The sequence below is a fragment of the Parasteatoda tepidariorum genome, chromosome 9 (genome assembly GCF_043381705.1).
Source record: "Parasteatoda tepidariorum isolate YZ-2023 chromosome 9, CAS_Ptep_4.0, whole genome shotgun sequence".
Classification (NCBI taxonomy): domain Eukaryota; kingdom Metazoa; phylum Arthropoda; class Arachnida; order Araneae; family Theridiidae; genus Parasteatoda; species Parasteatoda tepidariorum.
This window is the reverse complement of record NC_092212.1, coordinates 86649550-86667205: the sequence shown is the minus strand read 5'-3', so window position 1 is coordinate 86667205 and position 17656 is coordinate 86649550. Positions and strand designations below refer to the sequence as shown.

Genomic DNA, 17656 nt, shown 5'->3' with positions numbered 1-17656 from the left:
CGGTAGAACAGTTTAACGAGGACCCATACAGCACACCCTCGATCCCTATGCAGACTGATCCAAGTGGTCACCCACCCGCACACTGACGCTTGACTTCGGTGACCTGCTGGGAACCGTGTCTTAACGATCAGTCCACTGCGGGACCATATGAAATAGGGAAATAAATACCTGGCACAGCTGCTTTGTAGCGCTTCTCCACCCTTTTGACGTAGATGCAAGCCCCAATGAGCACCAGGAAGATGAGGCCAACAGAGGAGGCCAAAGGAATCAGGACAGAGGAGTGGAGGTAAATGGGAATTTCTTCCCCGCCTCTCTCCACCACTGGATGGGAAGACATGTCAGACAGAGCTATAAGCATGGAAAAGAATAAATAGATCATTGTGAAGTGGAATGAAGTTACACAATTGTTATTTTTAATTTATTATTATCTCAGGGTTGCCACTCAAATCTGTAAAAAAAATTCCCATAAACAATATATTAAGAGAAAACACACAATCACTGTGCTCCTGGGTGAGCTATATTGGGCTATCAGGTGGCCGAGTGGTCAGCGTTCCTGACTGTGAAGCCAATGGTTGAGGGTTCGAATCCTGCTCAGGGTATGAATGTTTCTCTCTGTGTGTTGTTCTCGATTGTATAATGTGTGAATGTGGCCCACCCTATAAATGGGTCTCTGTGACTTAGGTTCACAGGTGCCCACTGAGTAGCATTAAATGAGCAACACTTCTGAGGTAAAGAACGAAAGTTCATTGCCAGCCGTAAATATATANCTCGAAACGAAATCGTCTTCATCAGTGCTGAAACATCGGTATTAGAGCCATACTCATTGGATGCGATTTTTTTCACATGCGTATGGAAACCTATTTGAAAGTGTTTCGCCAGTAAATATTTTCCACCAATCTGGTTTTCATTCGCATGCCAAAAAATCGTAGATAGTGAGATATCTTAGGCTTTATTTCATTTATCGTTATACTGCAAGTGTTTTTTTTTTTATATCGACGGCTTAATTCAAAAGATTTTTATCATCCGTTTCATCCTTGCTATCAACATCGCTACTAGTAAGAATATTTGGTTTGAATCTAGAACGGTTTTTTTTCAATATTAGTAGCGTGGAAAGCTTCTTTCCTCTTTTCCTGTCGCTTTGCAGAAAAAAAAAATCTCTGACATCGCTAGATATTGTCATTTTCCATCTTATTTCTTCTTCGTAATGGGCCTTGAAAAATAAGTTCAAATTTTTTTTTTTATAATTATTGTTGCAACACAAGAGCAACAAATAACCTTTTCGCTAGACATTATTTTTTTAAAAAAGAAAAAATCTTTTTAGGCATGAAATTTTCCACATAAGAGCAAAAAATATAAAATGCTCTATTCTCGCAAGAAAACACAAAAAGCAAATTACTGCGCTAGCGATAAAGGCCGAAGTTGGCAAATGTCCCAAAAATAGCTTAATAAAGGGGAAAAAAATTTCTCCCCTTTTATATCCAGTTACTGTTTGTGTTGGACACGGACTAGGGAGATTAACGGAGGATTACGAGTGCTTTCCCCTTCCACGGTACGCTAGAAAAACAATTCTGTAAGAAAATAATTTTGCAGAACCATTATTGCTTCTGCAGAAATTTTCTGTTTCTGTCGAAATTATTTTTTTGTAAAACAGTTTCTGTTTCTGCAGAATCTTTTTTGAGAACTTTTGTTTTTGCCAAACCCAAAAATTTTGTTTCCCAAATAAGAAAATCTTTCTGCAAGAACTCAGTCCCTTTCTGCGACAATGTCGCTGTGTCGCCGTGTTTCTGCCACGGGGATTGCTAAAATATCCCATAGATTGTACTTGGAGTGGTCACCAATTTTTAAAAGACTGAAATAAGAAATAAAATTCTCTGTATTTTCCTAGTTATTTTAGGAGACTTTTAAATTCCCTGTATTTGCCAAATTTTCCATGTTCTCCGCAAGGAGTGACAATCCTGTCTAAAAATAAATAACAGGATGGCCACTCAAATCAGATTTCAAATTTCCAGGTTTTAGTTTCTTTATTCTAATAAAGTGTAGGATGTGGGTACAAGAAAAGTGTCTATATTATAAAATATTTTATTCAAAATGTTATTTTTTTTAACATATCTTGAAAAAAATAATTTATTTTGACAATTTGGCAAGATTTTTTATTCATTTTTTTATTGTTTTGGTACAAAATTTTGAATCAAAAATCATATATTGACCAACAAAAGAGTAAAATTAAATATTGTATATAGTTAGTTCTTAAAAAAAAACCTTTTTTGAAATTAAAATATGTTATAAAAGGTTAAAATGAAATAGAAAAAATTAGCATTAATGCAACAATTGCAACAATTTGTCGACAAACATTGCTGTTAGCGATTGTAAAAAAAATGTGTGATTGGTTGGTTTACTGAGAAAAAATAATTCAGATTTCTTTTAATGGGAATACAAAAGCTTTCAGAAAAAGAGTGCAATATAAAATCTATTATTATAAAATTATAAGCAACTAATTTTTGGAGAATTTCATAAAGTTAAAAATACAAAAACATTTTGTCAAAATGGAAAAAAATAGCCATGAAAGCATTGGAACAAATTGAAGCCATAAATGGATTCAGCCCAAGGACAGAATTTAAAAACAGAAGTTAATATCCTAATCCCTTCTTCCACCTCCACCACAATCTTTCCTAAATTGCAAAGTCCACAGCGGTCAAAGGTTTCCACATTCGTTTAGCAACAGTGGGAGAATTTTATGTGGCATTCTAGTTCAACAGAGCTGTAATGGAGCAAATTTTGATGCAAGCAAAGTATTGCAAAGTTGATGATATTTCAACTGCTTGAAGATACATTTCCGTCAAAAGAAAGTGGGTATAATGGATGAAATAATTTAAATCAAGAAAATTAGTAAATAATTTAAATTAGTGAAATTAAAAAAAATTCCAGCTTTTCTTTAAAATTCCCTGATTTTTCCAGGTTTTTTCCAGTATAAAAAAAAATCCCTGATAATTCCAGGTTTTCAAGGTGGGTGGCCACCCTGAATAAGTAAAAGGATCAGAAGTAGAGTAAAGCACAAAAGTTGCAGCTACATAATATGTGTTTAATTTCATAAAATCATATATATTTTATAAAGGGAGGAAATTTTCACACCTAATTTATGAGAATGATTATACTTTTGAATGCAGTGGAAAAACAAACGCAATCTAATCAGGAAATGTTGACATTCAGAGCAAATTTGAGGTTTACAACGTTTGGAGGTCCTGAACCAGACTTTTCTGTCAACTAAAGGTGAAATTCTAAAATGATTTAAAGCTGCCAAGACTGGGAGTTGAAGGAATTAAATGTCCTTGAATTTTTGGAAATGTTTGGTTCAGGGGATAGAGCGCTAGCCTTCTAATGAGTTGAACCAGGTTCAAATCCCAGCGATGGGGGATAGATACGAATTCTGCACCCAGTTCAAACCGACCACAGTGTTGACGCAAAATATCCTCAGTGGCAGACAGATCATGGGTTAGAGTGCACTTGCCGTCAGGCTAACTGCGGGAGGTTTTCCTCTGCGAGTCACACAAATGTGGGTTAGTCCATAAAGGCAACATTTCTCCCAATATTTGATACAGGAGTTCCCTTGTCTTCTGGATTGGGTTTAAAAGTACAAGGCTGTGGAGTTGAACAGTAGTATTAAAATCGAAATTGGGTCGCCTCTTCAACGACAGTTATATAATATTAAAATAAAATATAGCTTTATTAATATCTCTTAGCAATTTGATTTGAAAAATAAGACTTTTTAAACATTCTTTAATAAGCTAAATATTTTTTATTCAATTTTAAAGCACCTACTTCTTAGTAGACACAGTTCATTTTAAAATTTGTTGTAAAATATTAAAAAATTTGTTTTGTTAAACCTTAATTTAATGAATGAATAATACAATGGAATATATGACAGGAAATTAGTTTGTTCTGTTTCCAAAAATACATTTCATTTTTTCTGAACCCTAGACTGTCAAAACAGTTTCAAACATTGTTTAAGATAGTGTGAGGCAAAAAAATTTCGTAACATATTTTGTTATCACTCAATCAATATTTAAATTCCCAGAAACAAAAATGTTTGTTATAAATCTTTCACTGAGAGGTGCATTTAAACTTCTAAGGACGATAGGTGAAAAAAAAATTTTGTAAAAAAAAGAAGCATAGAAGAATAAAACCAATAATCTTTCAAATCAGCAAAAACTATTGAAATGTATACATAAGTGTTATGATATATTATCATTTATGTAACTAGCTTTCATTACATAAGCAATTTGAAATCAGCAAAAATCAGTTGATTTATCTCAATTTATTTCAAGGTGTTGCAGCAATTTCCGAAACACATTTATAAAGTTTTAGATGAAAATAACTTAAAAACTGCTTTTGAGTCAGATACAATTTTCAGCTGAGCAGGAGTTATAACCATTGCCAATACAAGTCAAGAAAAAAGAAGATAAAAATCTGTAGAACCAAAAGAATGTTGAGACACCAACATATACCCTACAAATCGTCCCTTCTGGGCACCACGTGTGAGAAAATTCAATTATAGTTGTAAAACATTGTGCTTTTCTTAAATACGGCCTAAACGTTTTTAAAATTCGATCTGATCAGTTAAGCTATTTCCTAGGGGGTTCTGAATTCCGAAAATCACAGCGAAAACTCTTTAACTTCCCTTTATTTTTGAAAAATTACTTTGACATTGGCCAAAATGAACAAGTGAGAAAAGAGTTGAATAGGGAGAAAGAAGGGAGAACTACAACATAATTTATCGCATTAATTTTAACTAAACTTGATAAGTCTTATAAAATACTCTTTATGTTAGCTTTAAGGATTTTAAAAATACATTGGGGGAGGAGGACCATTCGACTTACACTGTGCACACTCTAATGAATTACGCAAAATTGGCTGTGAATGAAATAATATAATATAGCTGAACTATCCTCTTTAAATATCCCATAGATTGTGCTTTGAGAGGTCTGTATTTTTTTAAAGACAAAAATAAGAAATAAAATTCCCAGTTTGTAAGGAAAATTTCAAAATTCCCTGTATTTTCCCTGTTATTTTAGCTAATTTTTTAAATTTCCTGTATTTTTCCTGTTATTTTAGTTGATTTTTTAAATTTCTTGTATTTTGCAGGATTTCCCCGTGGAGTCACAACCCTGAAATCGCCAGCTCAAATATTGTATGAGTCAAAAAAATCTCCAAAGCGTACTAGTTATTGAAACATTTTCTAATTTTTTTTAACATGAGAAAAAAACTGTTTCGTTTAACCACCAGAACTCAACAAAGGCAAGGACATAAGGGGTTGTTGCCCCGGGCCCCCCAAATCGAATAGAAAGTTCATTTTAGGTTTTCCTCTTTAATGAACTTTTTTTAAACAAAATATGAGTATAGTGTAAAATCTGTCAGTTTTGTATTAGCTTCTTCATTAATCTATCGCATGAACACAAAAAATCTATATTTTGTAAATCCGTGACCTTCTAATGCAGAATTCAGCTAAATTTTCACAATTACGATGGACAAATTTGGCCAATCAAAAGCCTGTATTTTTACATATCGCAAAATGCGATATGTTTACAAAAATACAGTCTTCTGATTGGCTTAAGTGAGCAATCGTAATTGCGAACATTTAGCTAAATTCTGCCCAAATGTCAGCTAGGATATCAATCAGAAAACTGCATTTGTCATGATGTACATAGAATTGTCAGAAAATCAATAAAATGGACATAACAATATTTCGACTTACCATTGGTTATTATTATTATTACATATTAGCTATTTTTAGGTTCTAGTCAATTTTCTTGTTGTATATGTATAATGAGGTGAAAAATTTAAATACCTCGATAAAGTTCAATTCTTCATTACTGAAGTAATGAAGCTGAGGGGCCCCCAAATAGGCTAAGTCGGGCCCAGTGAATCACCTATATACTCTGCTCATAAATAAAAAAAAAACTCTTACCGCCTCCTTCTGTTTTGAGTGTGAGCATGTCGCTGGGATCACTGTCTCCTGTCTCTGAGGTAGACTTCATGTATATCTGATAGCGTGTCCCTTCTCGAAGACCCCCCAAAGTATACGTCTTTTCCGCAGATTTTGGCACAGTGATTTCACTCCATGGTCCATATTCGTCTTTATAATACAGGATATAATAAACTGCTGAAATAATAAAAAACAATTTTACACACAAATCATTTAAAATAAATATAGAAAAATGCAAATACATAATAAATAATTTTAGTTTCGGGGGGAGGGGATATATTTTGATTGTCTATGAGCTAAATGTTTATGTTGTTTCAATAGTTTTAATTTTTTTTATGAAAAAAGTTTTTTTTAATCGACCCACAAAGTATATTTTTAGAATCATTGTAAAAAATAAAGAGAGAAAATACGAACTTCAGGCATTGCAAACTAATATTTATATTTAAGAGATGAAAAAAACAAATTAATATTTAAGAGATGAAAAAAAAAACAAAATCAGACTACCAACCATCAAATCAGCAGAAGATCAAATACGGGACTGAAATCATTAAAATTTAGATTATTTGTCGAGTGAAACTTAGAAGCAATTCATTTTGTTAGAAACCACCTTTCATCAGTTTCCTCCTCAATAAAACAGTTCATGAAATTTTGAAAAGGTAAATTTCTTCTTACTATAATAGTCTTGGACATTAATTTAGTCAGAGTTTGATTATGTATTTCCTCCTCTAAAACTCTACTTATTACTACTACCTATGACTTTTCTATTGTAATGAGAGAATTAATTCACAACTCTTAACATCTTTATTACAACTTAATTATATTACTCTTACACCTTAACACCATGTATGAAATGAAAGCTTTTTTACGATTTCACACTTTTAACAATTTCAAAATTTAACCGCATACAAAGAAAAAAAAGTTTAAAAGTTGTTTACTTAACTATAATACACTGTGTGAATTGTTATCAACTGTTGCTAGTTATTAATTGCTAGCTTATTTTTCATAGTTAGTAATTGTTAGTTTTTTATATTAATTATTATTTTTATGTGATTGCTAGTTAACTTGTTTTTTTTACTAATTATTAATTGCTAGCTATCTTTTTGTTAGCTATTCTTTGTTAATTTGTTTTTATACCTCTAACAATTGCATAGCTTTTATTTCCTGTCGTTTGCATACAATTGTTAGCTTTTATTTCCTTTTATAATTTAATATTTTGCTTGCTTTATTTTGTTAATTAATAATTTAAATAGTCATTAAATTTCAGCCTTATTCTAATTTTAACATTGTCAGAGACAGGACTATCACCAACAAAGATGTTCATGCAGTTTAAGCTTGGAAAAATTATAAAAAGTATGTAATTACATAATATAATATATATTCTTTTCTTATATAATATAATATACAGTGGAACCTGTCTAAATTGACCACCCTCGGGACCAAGTCAAATGGCTACTATATAGGGGTGGTCACTTTATGAAGACTCTTTAAAAAGGACTCTTTAAATAAAACTTGCAGAAAATGGTCACCTTACTCAGGTGCTCACTTTACCCAGGTGGTCACTTTTACAGGTTCCACTGTATATACTTTTCTTTAATTTGAATTTTACTCGTAATTTTACTACATCATTTAAAAAAGTTGGCGCAATTTAAGAATTTGGCGGAACACAAAACTGTTGCGACACAGTGGTAGAGAATACACTGCTCTGCATATTTAGCGGAAGGGCTGGTCAAACATTATTTAAGCACAAAAGAGGGGTTTGTGATTTGCTGATAAGGGATGAGACAATTTCCAAAAGCATACTTACATAATATTTCAACAATCCCTAATACAGGGCATTCAAAAGTGTTTCAATTGGGTACCCACACTTGTAACTTATGACGTCAGCTAATCTTTATCAGCAAAATGGAGTATTAAAGTCGAGTTTCTCTACAATGTTAATTAAGATTGTAGAGATAGATGTTATATAAGATAGAGAGATAAATGTTTAATTCTCTAAGTTAGAATGTTAATTAAATGCAGAGCCCATTGAATTAGTTGAAATATAATTCTTTCTTGTCTTTTACTTAACTTAGACTTATTATTTGTTTAAGTATCTTATTGTAACGGTGATATATTTTTGTGTGTCTTTGATGCATAATTAGTTTATGTTCCACATGGCTTATAGTGCCTGTCTTTGCGTAAATACACACATTATTTTATATCTGCCGTTGAATATCCGACACAATTTTGGGTTTACGGCTACTAATGTTCAACTCCACAGCCTTGTAATTTTTTAGCAATCTAAAAGACAAGGTAACTCCCGGATTAGTACCCCCAGACGTACTGATTTGTTTGAGAACATGGAGGACTTTGCGACTAGACAGATATAATGTGCATCAGTCACCATTTACTACACTTCTTTGGCCGGCCTGGGATCGAACCCACGAACACTTGGACATGGGCCCAGAGCCCAACCAACCAGGCTATCCCAGCCTATGTGTGTAAATATATAGTGAAAAATTAAAATCCGTGAGAAAGAATCTTTGCGAAAAATTTAGAATGTTTCACTTAAGAGATTTGATACTTGACTGGCTTGGCTTACTCAAAATAGAATGGAAAGAGTAGTTGCTAATCTAAACACATGCCACGTTTCAACAACCAATCAGAATTGAGATATCCACATATACTAACTGCGGGCCAAAATGAAGCAAAATTGAAAGTGAACATGAACGTACGATTGGAAAAACGTTAAATATTGAAAATACGTTTAAAATATGAATAACTAGGGTCATATTTTCATAGGGTTTATGGATTTTTTTTGAATAATTTTTATTTCAAAAAATGAGAATGCACTTAAATAGAACATAATTTTACAAATGATGTAAATGATTGAAAAGAGAAAGAATAAACTTACGTATATCAGATGTGCCATTTTCAGAGATTTCCATTTTATGTTTCCATTTCAATCCTATGCTGGAACGAGATTGGAAATCCACCCACAAGAAAGGGGGTGAAGGGGGATCTGAAAAAGTTATTATTATTATTACTTTTTCTTTTTTATTATCATTATTATTATTACTTTTAGCAACATCATTAAACACGCTAGCTCTTAAAAAAAAATTATTATAATTTGGATGTAGTTTTATTTCAGATATGTCATTTCTATAATAATGACATGTCTAAAATAAAACTACATCCAAATTATAAATAAACACATTATTTTCTAAAAGAAAAAAATTTCCTCATAATTTGGATGTAGTTTTATTTTAGTAGTCTCTTCAAGTTTTAAAAAAAAATGCAAATTCTTAAGAGCCTTTGAAATAGAATTTAAATTGGGAAAAAACATGCAGCAACATTAAAATGAAATGCCCGTGAGAGAACCACGGAAGAAAATTTTCATTGCAAATTCTCTTTTTCCTTCATTCTTAATTTAAAAGAAGGAAAAAGTAAGTTCAGGCACACCTAGAATTCAATATGAAGTTGCAATTGCTGAAAAAAATAGATACTTCAAAATATTAAAATGCAAACAAATTATTAGAAGAGAACTTTTTCATTGGGTAATCTTAAGTTATCATCTCATAATTTATTTTCGTTTGTACATTTTAAAGTTTTCTTTACAGTATTTGAAACTTCATGATTTACTCTAGATTTGTCTGAACTCACTTTTTCTACACTTTAAATAAGTAATAAAGGTGAAAGAGAATTAGCGACAAAATTTTTTCCCCATGGTATGGCATCCTCTAAAGAGTTACCTCTTACTAGCAATTGATCAATCACAATCAAAATTCCACGAGTGGTACTAAATGCAACTTTCAATGAAAGTTTGAACACTGTGTGCTTTCATTATTTTAGGTTTTTCAACAAGGTCTCTAGATACCACAATAGATTCACAATGACCTTATTAGTGATAATATTATATAAAATCGTTTTAATTCTCTGACTTTTAAAAATTATGTATTTTTCTACTAAAAGCTGGTTCCACTAGTAGTAAAAAAGTTGCGAAAAGAAAATAATAATAAATTAAAATAATTCACAAGTTTTTACTTGCACCAATGCCATTTTACATCATAAAAGGCAAGAAAAATGAGAGCTTTTTTGAGGAATCAGAAGCAAAGACACTTCCTCTAAAACTTTTAAATGCATTTAGAAACACTCTATTGAAAGGTTTTATGAACACATAATTTTCAAACTAATTTAAATTATTGAGGGTGGTCGCACACCACGTAGCAGAATATTTTTGGGCTTTCTGCGATAAAACCCTTTAGTACTAATATTATACCTGCCAACATTGGAGAAATAAAATAACGGATATTTAGCTAGTGATATTTTTTAGGCTACGAGAAAAGTTTTGATATATCATGTAAGTCAAAAAGAGAAATTCAAATTTGGAAATAATATAAGCAATTACATTTAGCAAAGTAAAAAATTTATATATAACTCTTAGCCTAAAGAAGATTTTTTTAAACCATTATTTATAATTACTTAAACTATTAACACTCAACAAACTGCAGCACAATCAGTTGAGGAAAAAGAGAAGTATTTATGCCATCAGTAGATATTTTATCCCAAGCTTATTATTTTTTTCCCTCCAAATTTCTTCAACCAATACAGAGAAATTTGAGAACAATCTGGTAAACAGGTGATAGTCGTAAAATACAGGAGTTTTCGTTAAAAAACAGGCAGGTATGTAATATCTTTCTGCAAGATACTAACAAAGATGTATGTTACTGATTTAAGATAACAAAAACGGTGTGTTTACAAGAACAAAAAAGACAATTTTTTTAATTGAATATGTAATATTTTTTTATATATGTAATATTTTCTATACATGTAATAATTTTATTCTAATATTATGGGCGACACTCTAGCATTTTGCTGGGAGGGGGGGGCACACACGAATTATTTCCTTTATTGCATTTTGCAAATCCTCATCATAATTAAATATCATAAAATCTGTAATTACTGAAAAACAGATCGACGACAAAATCATGTGAATCACACTCTTCAGAAATGGGTTACTCAAATGCATGTTTCGTTTCAAGATTTGATTGATGTAATAAATAATATCACATAGAAAATATTGGTTACAAAAACTATGTGGAAATCAAAAGCAATAACTGCCAAAAAAAAGCGATGGAATCATTGCCTTAAAAAGTAAACAATTCGATACACAATTAGAGTCTTCCATATCACCTGAAATATATTGGAATATCTAAAAGCCACGTGAAAATCAATGCCAATAACTGACGAAAATACAATCAAAATGGATTTACGATATCAGCATAAATTGAGCATTTCAGAAAGTAATAACTTAAATGTGCGATTCATATTTCATGTGTACATTTCGGCAGAAAAGCAAACCAAAATTTTTTTATTTCACAAAAGAAAAATCTTTCTGCAAGAGCTCTGTAAAGTTCTGCAACAATGTCCCCACGGTTCCACAATGGAAATGAACAATCATCACCTGAAATAGTTTTTACTGATGGGGGTGAGGGTACCTTTAGAGGAAGTTTCAGCCAGAGCATCCTGGGAAGGTGGCCCACTGCCAGCACTGTTGAATGCCTGTACAATAACCTGATACTCTGTGGCTCTCAGAAGATTTGTGAGACGGTATTCTTCATCCCCTTGTTTGCTGAATTCCACAGTTTTGAAGGAGTAAGGATCAGTACTTGAAGACACTTTATAGCCTATGTAGTAACCTTTCAACTGACCATTCCACTGATCTCGGGGAGGGGTCTGAAAGAAAGAAACTATTCGTAATTGTGGAGACACTTCAACTAGGAGATTACAACATAATGTCATTTAAATTTGCTGTAAATTTAAGGAGGTGTAATGTCCAATATGTATTCAAAATGGGCGACTTTTGAAGATTAACATATATTACTACATTTAAAAGAAAAAAAATAGTACTGTATTTTGCTATTTTAGTAATAACTTCTTGATGATAGGGGGTACACTTTTCTATTCGATAGGGGATAATATATCTAACTACCTAACTATGCAACTAACGTACGTAATATATGTAAAAATTATGCAAACATACATTGTTATTTAAATAAATTTGATATTTGTCACATTTGATACTAGTTTCAGCAATTTGTTATATTAACGATGCTAAAACTTTAAAGCAAGATTTGTATGATAACAATGCTGTCAACTATTAACTTTTTTAAAATAAAATAAGACAAACATTCAATGAAATTATGATTATACATTAGTTAATGAATTTTTATTTGACAAAATTTCTGATTTAACTTTATTTTAAAAACCAGAATGGTATCATATATGGATATGATATGATGGAATATCTATTCACATTAATTGTGTATTATAAATACCACAATGCAATTTTTAATGTCATACAACTTTTAAAATAACACTTATAAAATATTTATATGATTTCATGACTGATTTCATAGCTGTCACAGGACTGCTCAAGATAATTTTATTTTGAAATGGTCATATATATAGAATTTTTAAAGGTTCTTTAAAGAAAAAGAAATAAAATAGAATTTTCTAGCATAGCAAAATCTGTTCTAGCAAAATCTGAGGTATTTACTAAATATTATTTCACATTAAATTTATGCATGTTACTATTTATAAATTTCCCCCTAATATTTAATTTTAAGCTGAATGTCACTGCCGTTAGCCCTAATATTCAGTCAACAGGCAAAATACGTACTGCTAGGTGGATTTCGTTGCATACCAAGATAATATTACATTTGAAAGAACATCTTTGGTTAACATTTATTTTTGAGGAAGATCTAACTTTTAAGTACAGATAAGCCGTAGTGTATCTACTGGAAATTACTGTAATTTTAAATGAAATAATTGTTATAATATTCCCAACTAATTAAACAAGTTTCGAGAATCTATTATTAGTTTTTCAAATTATAGAAGCTTGTTTTTTATTCATGCATTCTTTTAATTTTAACTTATAAGAACAACATTTTTCAATAGACTACACCTATTATTAACCAATTTACATTATATGATGCATAACCTATCAAACACTGCCAAACCAAGCTGAAGCATAGAGTAGGAAACATAAGACACTGAAACTAATAAATTGGCATTTTATGTTCTAATTGTGACCTATATTGATCACTCCAAAAATATGTTTATAAGTTGAATGAGACATGTACATAAATTATAAAGTGTATTTAAGTCTTTGTTTTATAAATAAAACAAATATTTCTGCCAATGACATTATTTTGTATTTATTAAAGCTCCAAGAGGTAATTGATTGTTAAAGGATGAGAAATATTTTTTTAAAAAAAAGTAATAATAATAGGTAATAAGTTCTATGTTGGTACTACTCCATTTCAAAAGTCAATGAAAAAAAATAAAACAAAATAATAGTAAGAAAAAGAAAAAAATATCTAGATCTTTATTTTTTAAATTAGAAAATTTTAATTGAATTAAGCATTGATAAACCTATATATATATTTTTTTTGCAGCTTCCCAAAAAGGAGAAGAATCGTGCTTTTTAAAGCCACTAAATTGAAATATTTTTTTTAAAACTTAAAGTTTATTTTATTTCAAACCTTAGTAGCAGAATTGCGACAACATGGCAACATTGTCGCAGAATGTTACAAGGTTTTTGCAGAAAGATTTTTAATTTGGAAAGGGAAAATTTTGGTTTTCCTTTCTACATAACTTTTTGAAAAACGTTTTTTTTCTTTCAAAGAAGTCTTCTTTGCGCATTAGGCACAGGGTTGCCATAGAAAAAAAATGAACAAAATAGTTGCATTTAGTAGCCTAAAGCATGAAAATAGTTGCCAAAACCAATGAAAATAGTTGCCTAAATAACAACAAAAATAAGACTATAAGACCATGATCCATTTAGTCAAGTTGGTAGCATATATGATAATTTTTATATAAACGTTAATGTTCTAGTACTAAATTTTTATATAAAAAAATTTGTATGTTTGCAGAAAATTAAATACTTTTAATTACTAAAATTCATTCAAAAAATACTTTTTCATTAAAAAAAACACACTTATTCGAAGAAATTTTCCCTTTTATCAATAATTAATTTAGCAAATATTATATATATGTAACATAAAAAGCTTTTATTAATCTTTTTATTTTAGTTTCTTTGCTATAAAACAACTCCTACTTTATTACTAATTAATTATTCAAATCGAAATACTTTCTCGCACTTTTAAAAGCTACATCCTGTTTCTAAATCTATTTTTGGCCCAACTATGCATAAATTGAAATAAAGATCATTTTTCCCTTTTAAACCGTGGGAATCACTCGAGCAAGTTCATTAACCAATAGTAATTTCTGAGATTTCCCTCTTTTCCCTAAATAGAGACATTTTAGGATTTTTTGCAAGATTTTCCCTACCAGAAAGACTGTTTGCTGATGGAGTAAACATCACTTCTTCGCTCCCACTCAACTAAGAATGATCAAATAAAAGTTACTCTGATTTAATTAAAATCCTGTGTCTGTTTTCCTGCTCGGTCCGACTGCATCATTTTACATGCATATATATATATATATATATATATATATATTTATATATATATATATATATATATATATATATATATGTAAATAAATATATATATATTGTGAAAAGTGATTACTCAAATTCAAAATTCATGCATTGTATTATATGGTATTAAAAATTTTGTGTTTTAAAATAGTGCAGAATTTCGTAGCAAAAACTGTTGAAAAGGCGATCGAGAAACGAAATAGACTTACGATGGAATCTGTGCAAATTGAAAGCATTAAAAAGTGATGACTCAAACTTGCAATCTAAAATTTTTCATTTTTTAATGTTTTAATTATTTTTATATTTTATTATAATACAGGCGATATTTTCGCAAATGCGAGAATATCGCCTATAATATTAGAATTAAAAAAATATTACTTTTAAAATCTAAACTTTTTATTCTATATTTTCTTCTCTATGCACAACGTTTCTATTATTTTCAATTAGTAATTGTAATAATTAAAAATATCTTAAATCAAAATATTAGTGCCAGGTAAGTTTGTTGCAGAAAGCCCAAAAAACTTCTGCCACAGGGTTTCAAACATTTGTGCAACATTACAAATATTTATAGAAAAATAACTTACCTTCCATTTCACTCGTAATGTACCAGCACCACGAGCTTCAACGGTAACATCAGTTGGTGGGGACGAAGGCTCTATCAAATGAATTCTCATTAAATGGTTTAGTAAGAGTTTCAATCAATAACTAAAGGAACACTCAAATGATAAAAACTCAGAAATTTTTTAATGCATCTTAGTGCCGATTGCATTATTTTAAAAGCAATCGGCACTAAACAAAATACACATAAATCTTTAAAAATGAAACAGTTAAAAACACGCTATTGAATTAATTGTAAAGAACACTGTAATTGTAAGGAACAGGGTTGCCACCCAAATCTGGAAGAAAAAAAATTTCTTGTACATATTATACATAATATATTAAGATGAAACTGTGCTCTTGTGTCTGCTATATTGGGCTAACTATAATTTTAATAGAGGGAAAAACTTAAGGAACTTAAATAATGCTATAATAAATTAAATAGTTTAGTGTAGCAGAAATATCAACCTTAAATATTACGTTTTGAGTGGTCATCGTTGTTTTAAAGACAAAAATAAGAAGAAAAAAATCCCCAGTTAGTAAAGAAAAAATAAAAACTCCGTACATTTTAGGTGATTTTTAAATTCCCTGCATTTTCCAGGTTTTACCTGTTCTTCCTGTGGAGTGGCAACCCTGAAGAACTGTTTAATCACATATTTCTGACACAAAATTTCTTTTCATTAAGCTTCTAAAGTGAATAAATGTTCATAAAACATATGTATGAATTAAATTATTATTATATTATGTATGAAGTAAATTAAATTAGAGAGATATGTTAAAAAATAAAAAGAGTTTTGCATCAGAATTTTAATAAGATGTATGGAATATGAAATAAAAAATTAGCCACCCTGAATAACTTGTGGTTCGGATCTTCACATTCTAGGACTTAATCTTAAAGGTTCGAAGGGTTCAGAACAGACATTTTAAGTTACAAAAACAGACACAAAAATGTACTTTTTCTGAATAATTTGGATTTTTGACCCTCTAAATATAAGGGGTGGTCGCCATCTCGGAAATAAGGGTCCCGATAGTTTGGTCATGAGAGCGGTTCAAAATTTGGACCCTTTTACGTTAATTGGACTTTTTGAGTATTTTGCCATATCTTCACTTTTTTTTAAAAAGTGAATTATGAATTTTTTGCATACAATTATAAAATTCATTTAGCCAAAGATAATTCCTTGCAAAAACAACTTTAAGTGAGTATTTGCTATTTTTTTATTAATTTATAATAGTCGAAAAAACTTTGAATAGTAAGGCTTACAATTTTTTTTACATAATTTTAAAGAATGTATTTCTCCATGGGAAAATACAAAATTTGAGCAAAATCAGTTGAACAGTTCCTGAGAAATTGAATTTTAAAAATCTTATCTTCTTCAAAATTTAATTTCTCATAAATTACTCTTGTTTTCGCTCATATTTTGTATTTTGCCACTTAAAATTGCATTATTTAAAATGGTGTGAAAAATTATATACCATATAATTAAAAATTTTTTCAACTATTAGTAAATAAAGTAATAAAAAATAATAATTATGTACTAAAAGTTATTTCAACTGATTAGGATTTTTGACCCTCAAATTACAAGGTGGCTGCAATCTTGGAATAGAATGGGCACACATCCCCATGTAGTAACTTAAATGGATGCTTTGACCGATTTATTTGAAAGAAACTCCTTTGAATTTTGCCATTTTACAGTTTTCACAATTTACTCTCTCATATTTAAATATAGGCAAGCCTCTTGACCAGCATGAAATAAGTATTCAGAGTTTGTATGACAAAATCTGTTGTGCCAAATTTTAATTTCTCAAGTTTCAACATTGTTTATTATCAAAACAATTACTGCGGTTACTCAAATTATGATATAAAGGATTAAGGAAATGCAAATCATTATGACGTTTAGTAAAAAATATATTATTACCAGTATTTTGTTTTTAAACCACATAGTTCCATTTCGACAGTGAAAATTGCAATTATTGGATTCGATATTTGAAATAAAATTCCCTTTCAATTTAGAGATGAATATATTATGTCATTCAACTAAATGGCATGTGGACGCAAATAAATTACCTTAAATTAAAGAAACAAAGTACCTGCTTCTTTGGTGAGAAACTGCTGTGATTCAGAAGGGTTCCCTCTTCCTACTTCATTCTCTGCCAGGACTCGGACAACGTACGATGTACCCGGTTGAAGGTCTTTAAGCATGGTGAAGGTTTGGGAGGCTGAAACTTTCTCTTCTTCTAGTTTGTGAGGTGCACCTGAAAGGTGGGTAATTTATCATTGAAGGTGAACAATAATTTAGAAAACTTAAGTGAAAAGTGAATTTAAAAGATATTCTATATTCACTTGTTATTTAACAGGGTTGCCACTCAAATCTGGAAAAAAAGCAATTCCCTGTACATATTATACACAATATATTAAGAGGAAAAACTCAATCACTGAGATCTTGTGCCAGCTGTAATGGGTAAACTATACTAGTTATAATTGTTGAAAAAGCTTAAGAGGAAAAAAGGAACAGCTGAATATACTTAAAACAAATAATGATCCTTATATCATCCTTAAATATCCCATAGATTGTACTCTAAGTATTTACCATAAG

The 17656-nt window shown here is 30.3% G+C and overlaps 2 protein-coding genes across 3 annotated transcripts in view; one reads left to right on the top strand and one right to left on the bottom strand.

The window, feature by feature from the left end:
* Nucleotides 1-5352, top strand: part of LOC107449578 (muscle, skeletal receptor tyrosine protein kinase-like) — a 145178-nt gene extending 139826 nt beyond the window's left edge. Inside the window, exon 4 of the mRNA XM_071185568.1 lies at nucleotides 5140-5352. Coding sequence (XP_071041669.1) covers nucleotides 5140-5225 — 86 coding nt within the window. The 3' untranslated portion in view covers nucleotides 5226-5352. The remainder of the gene's footprint in view (nucleotides 1-5139) is intronic.
* The window catches only part of LOC107451354 (cell adhesion molecule Dscam1), a 59105-nt gene that overhangs the window by 4484 nt on the left and 36965 nt on the right, over nucleotides 1-17656 (bottom strand). Inside the window, exons 8-13 of one of the 2 annotated variants that reach the window (XM_043053688.2) lie at nucleotides 17151-17315; nucleotides 15050-15120; nucleotides 11458-11695; nucleotides 8874-8981; nucleotides 5963-6157; nucleotides 169-348 (exon numbers count right to left, since the gene is read on the bottom strand). In XM_043053688.2, coding sequence (XP_042909622.1) covers nucleotides 169-348; nucleotides 5963-6157; nucleotides 8874-8981; nucleotides 11458-11695; nucleotides 15050-15120; nucleotides 17151-17315 — 957 coding nt within the window. The remainder of the gene's footprint in view (nucleotides 1-168; nucleotides 349-5962; nucleotides 6158-8873; nucleotides 8982-11457; nucleotides 11696-15049; nucleotides 15121-17150; nucleotides 17316-17656) is intronic. The other variant, XM_043053689.2, reaches the window with a different exon arrangement.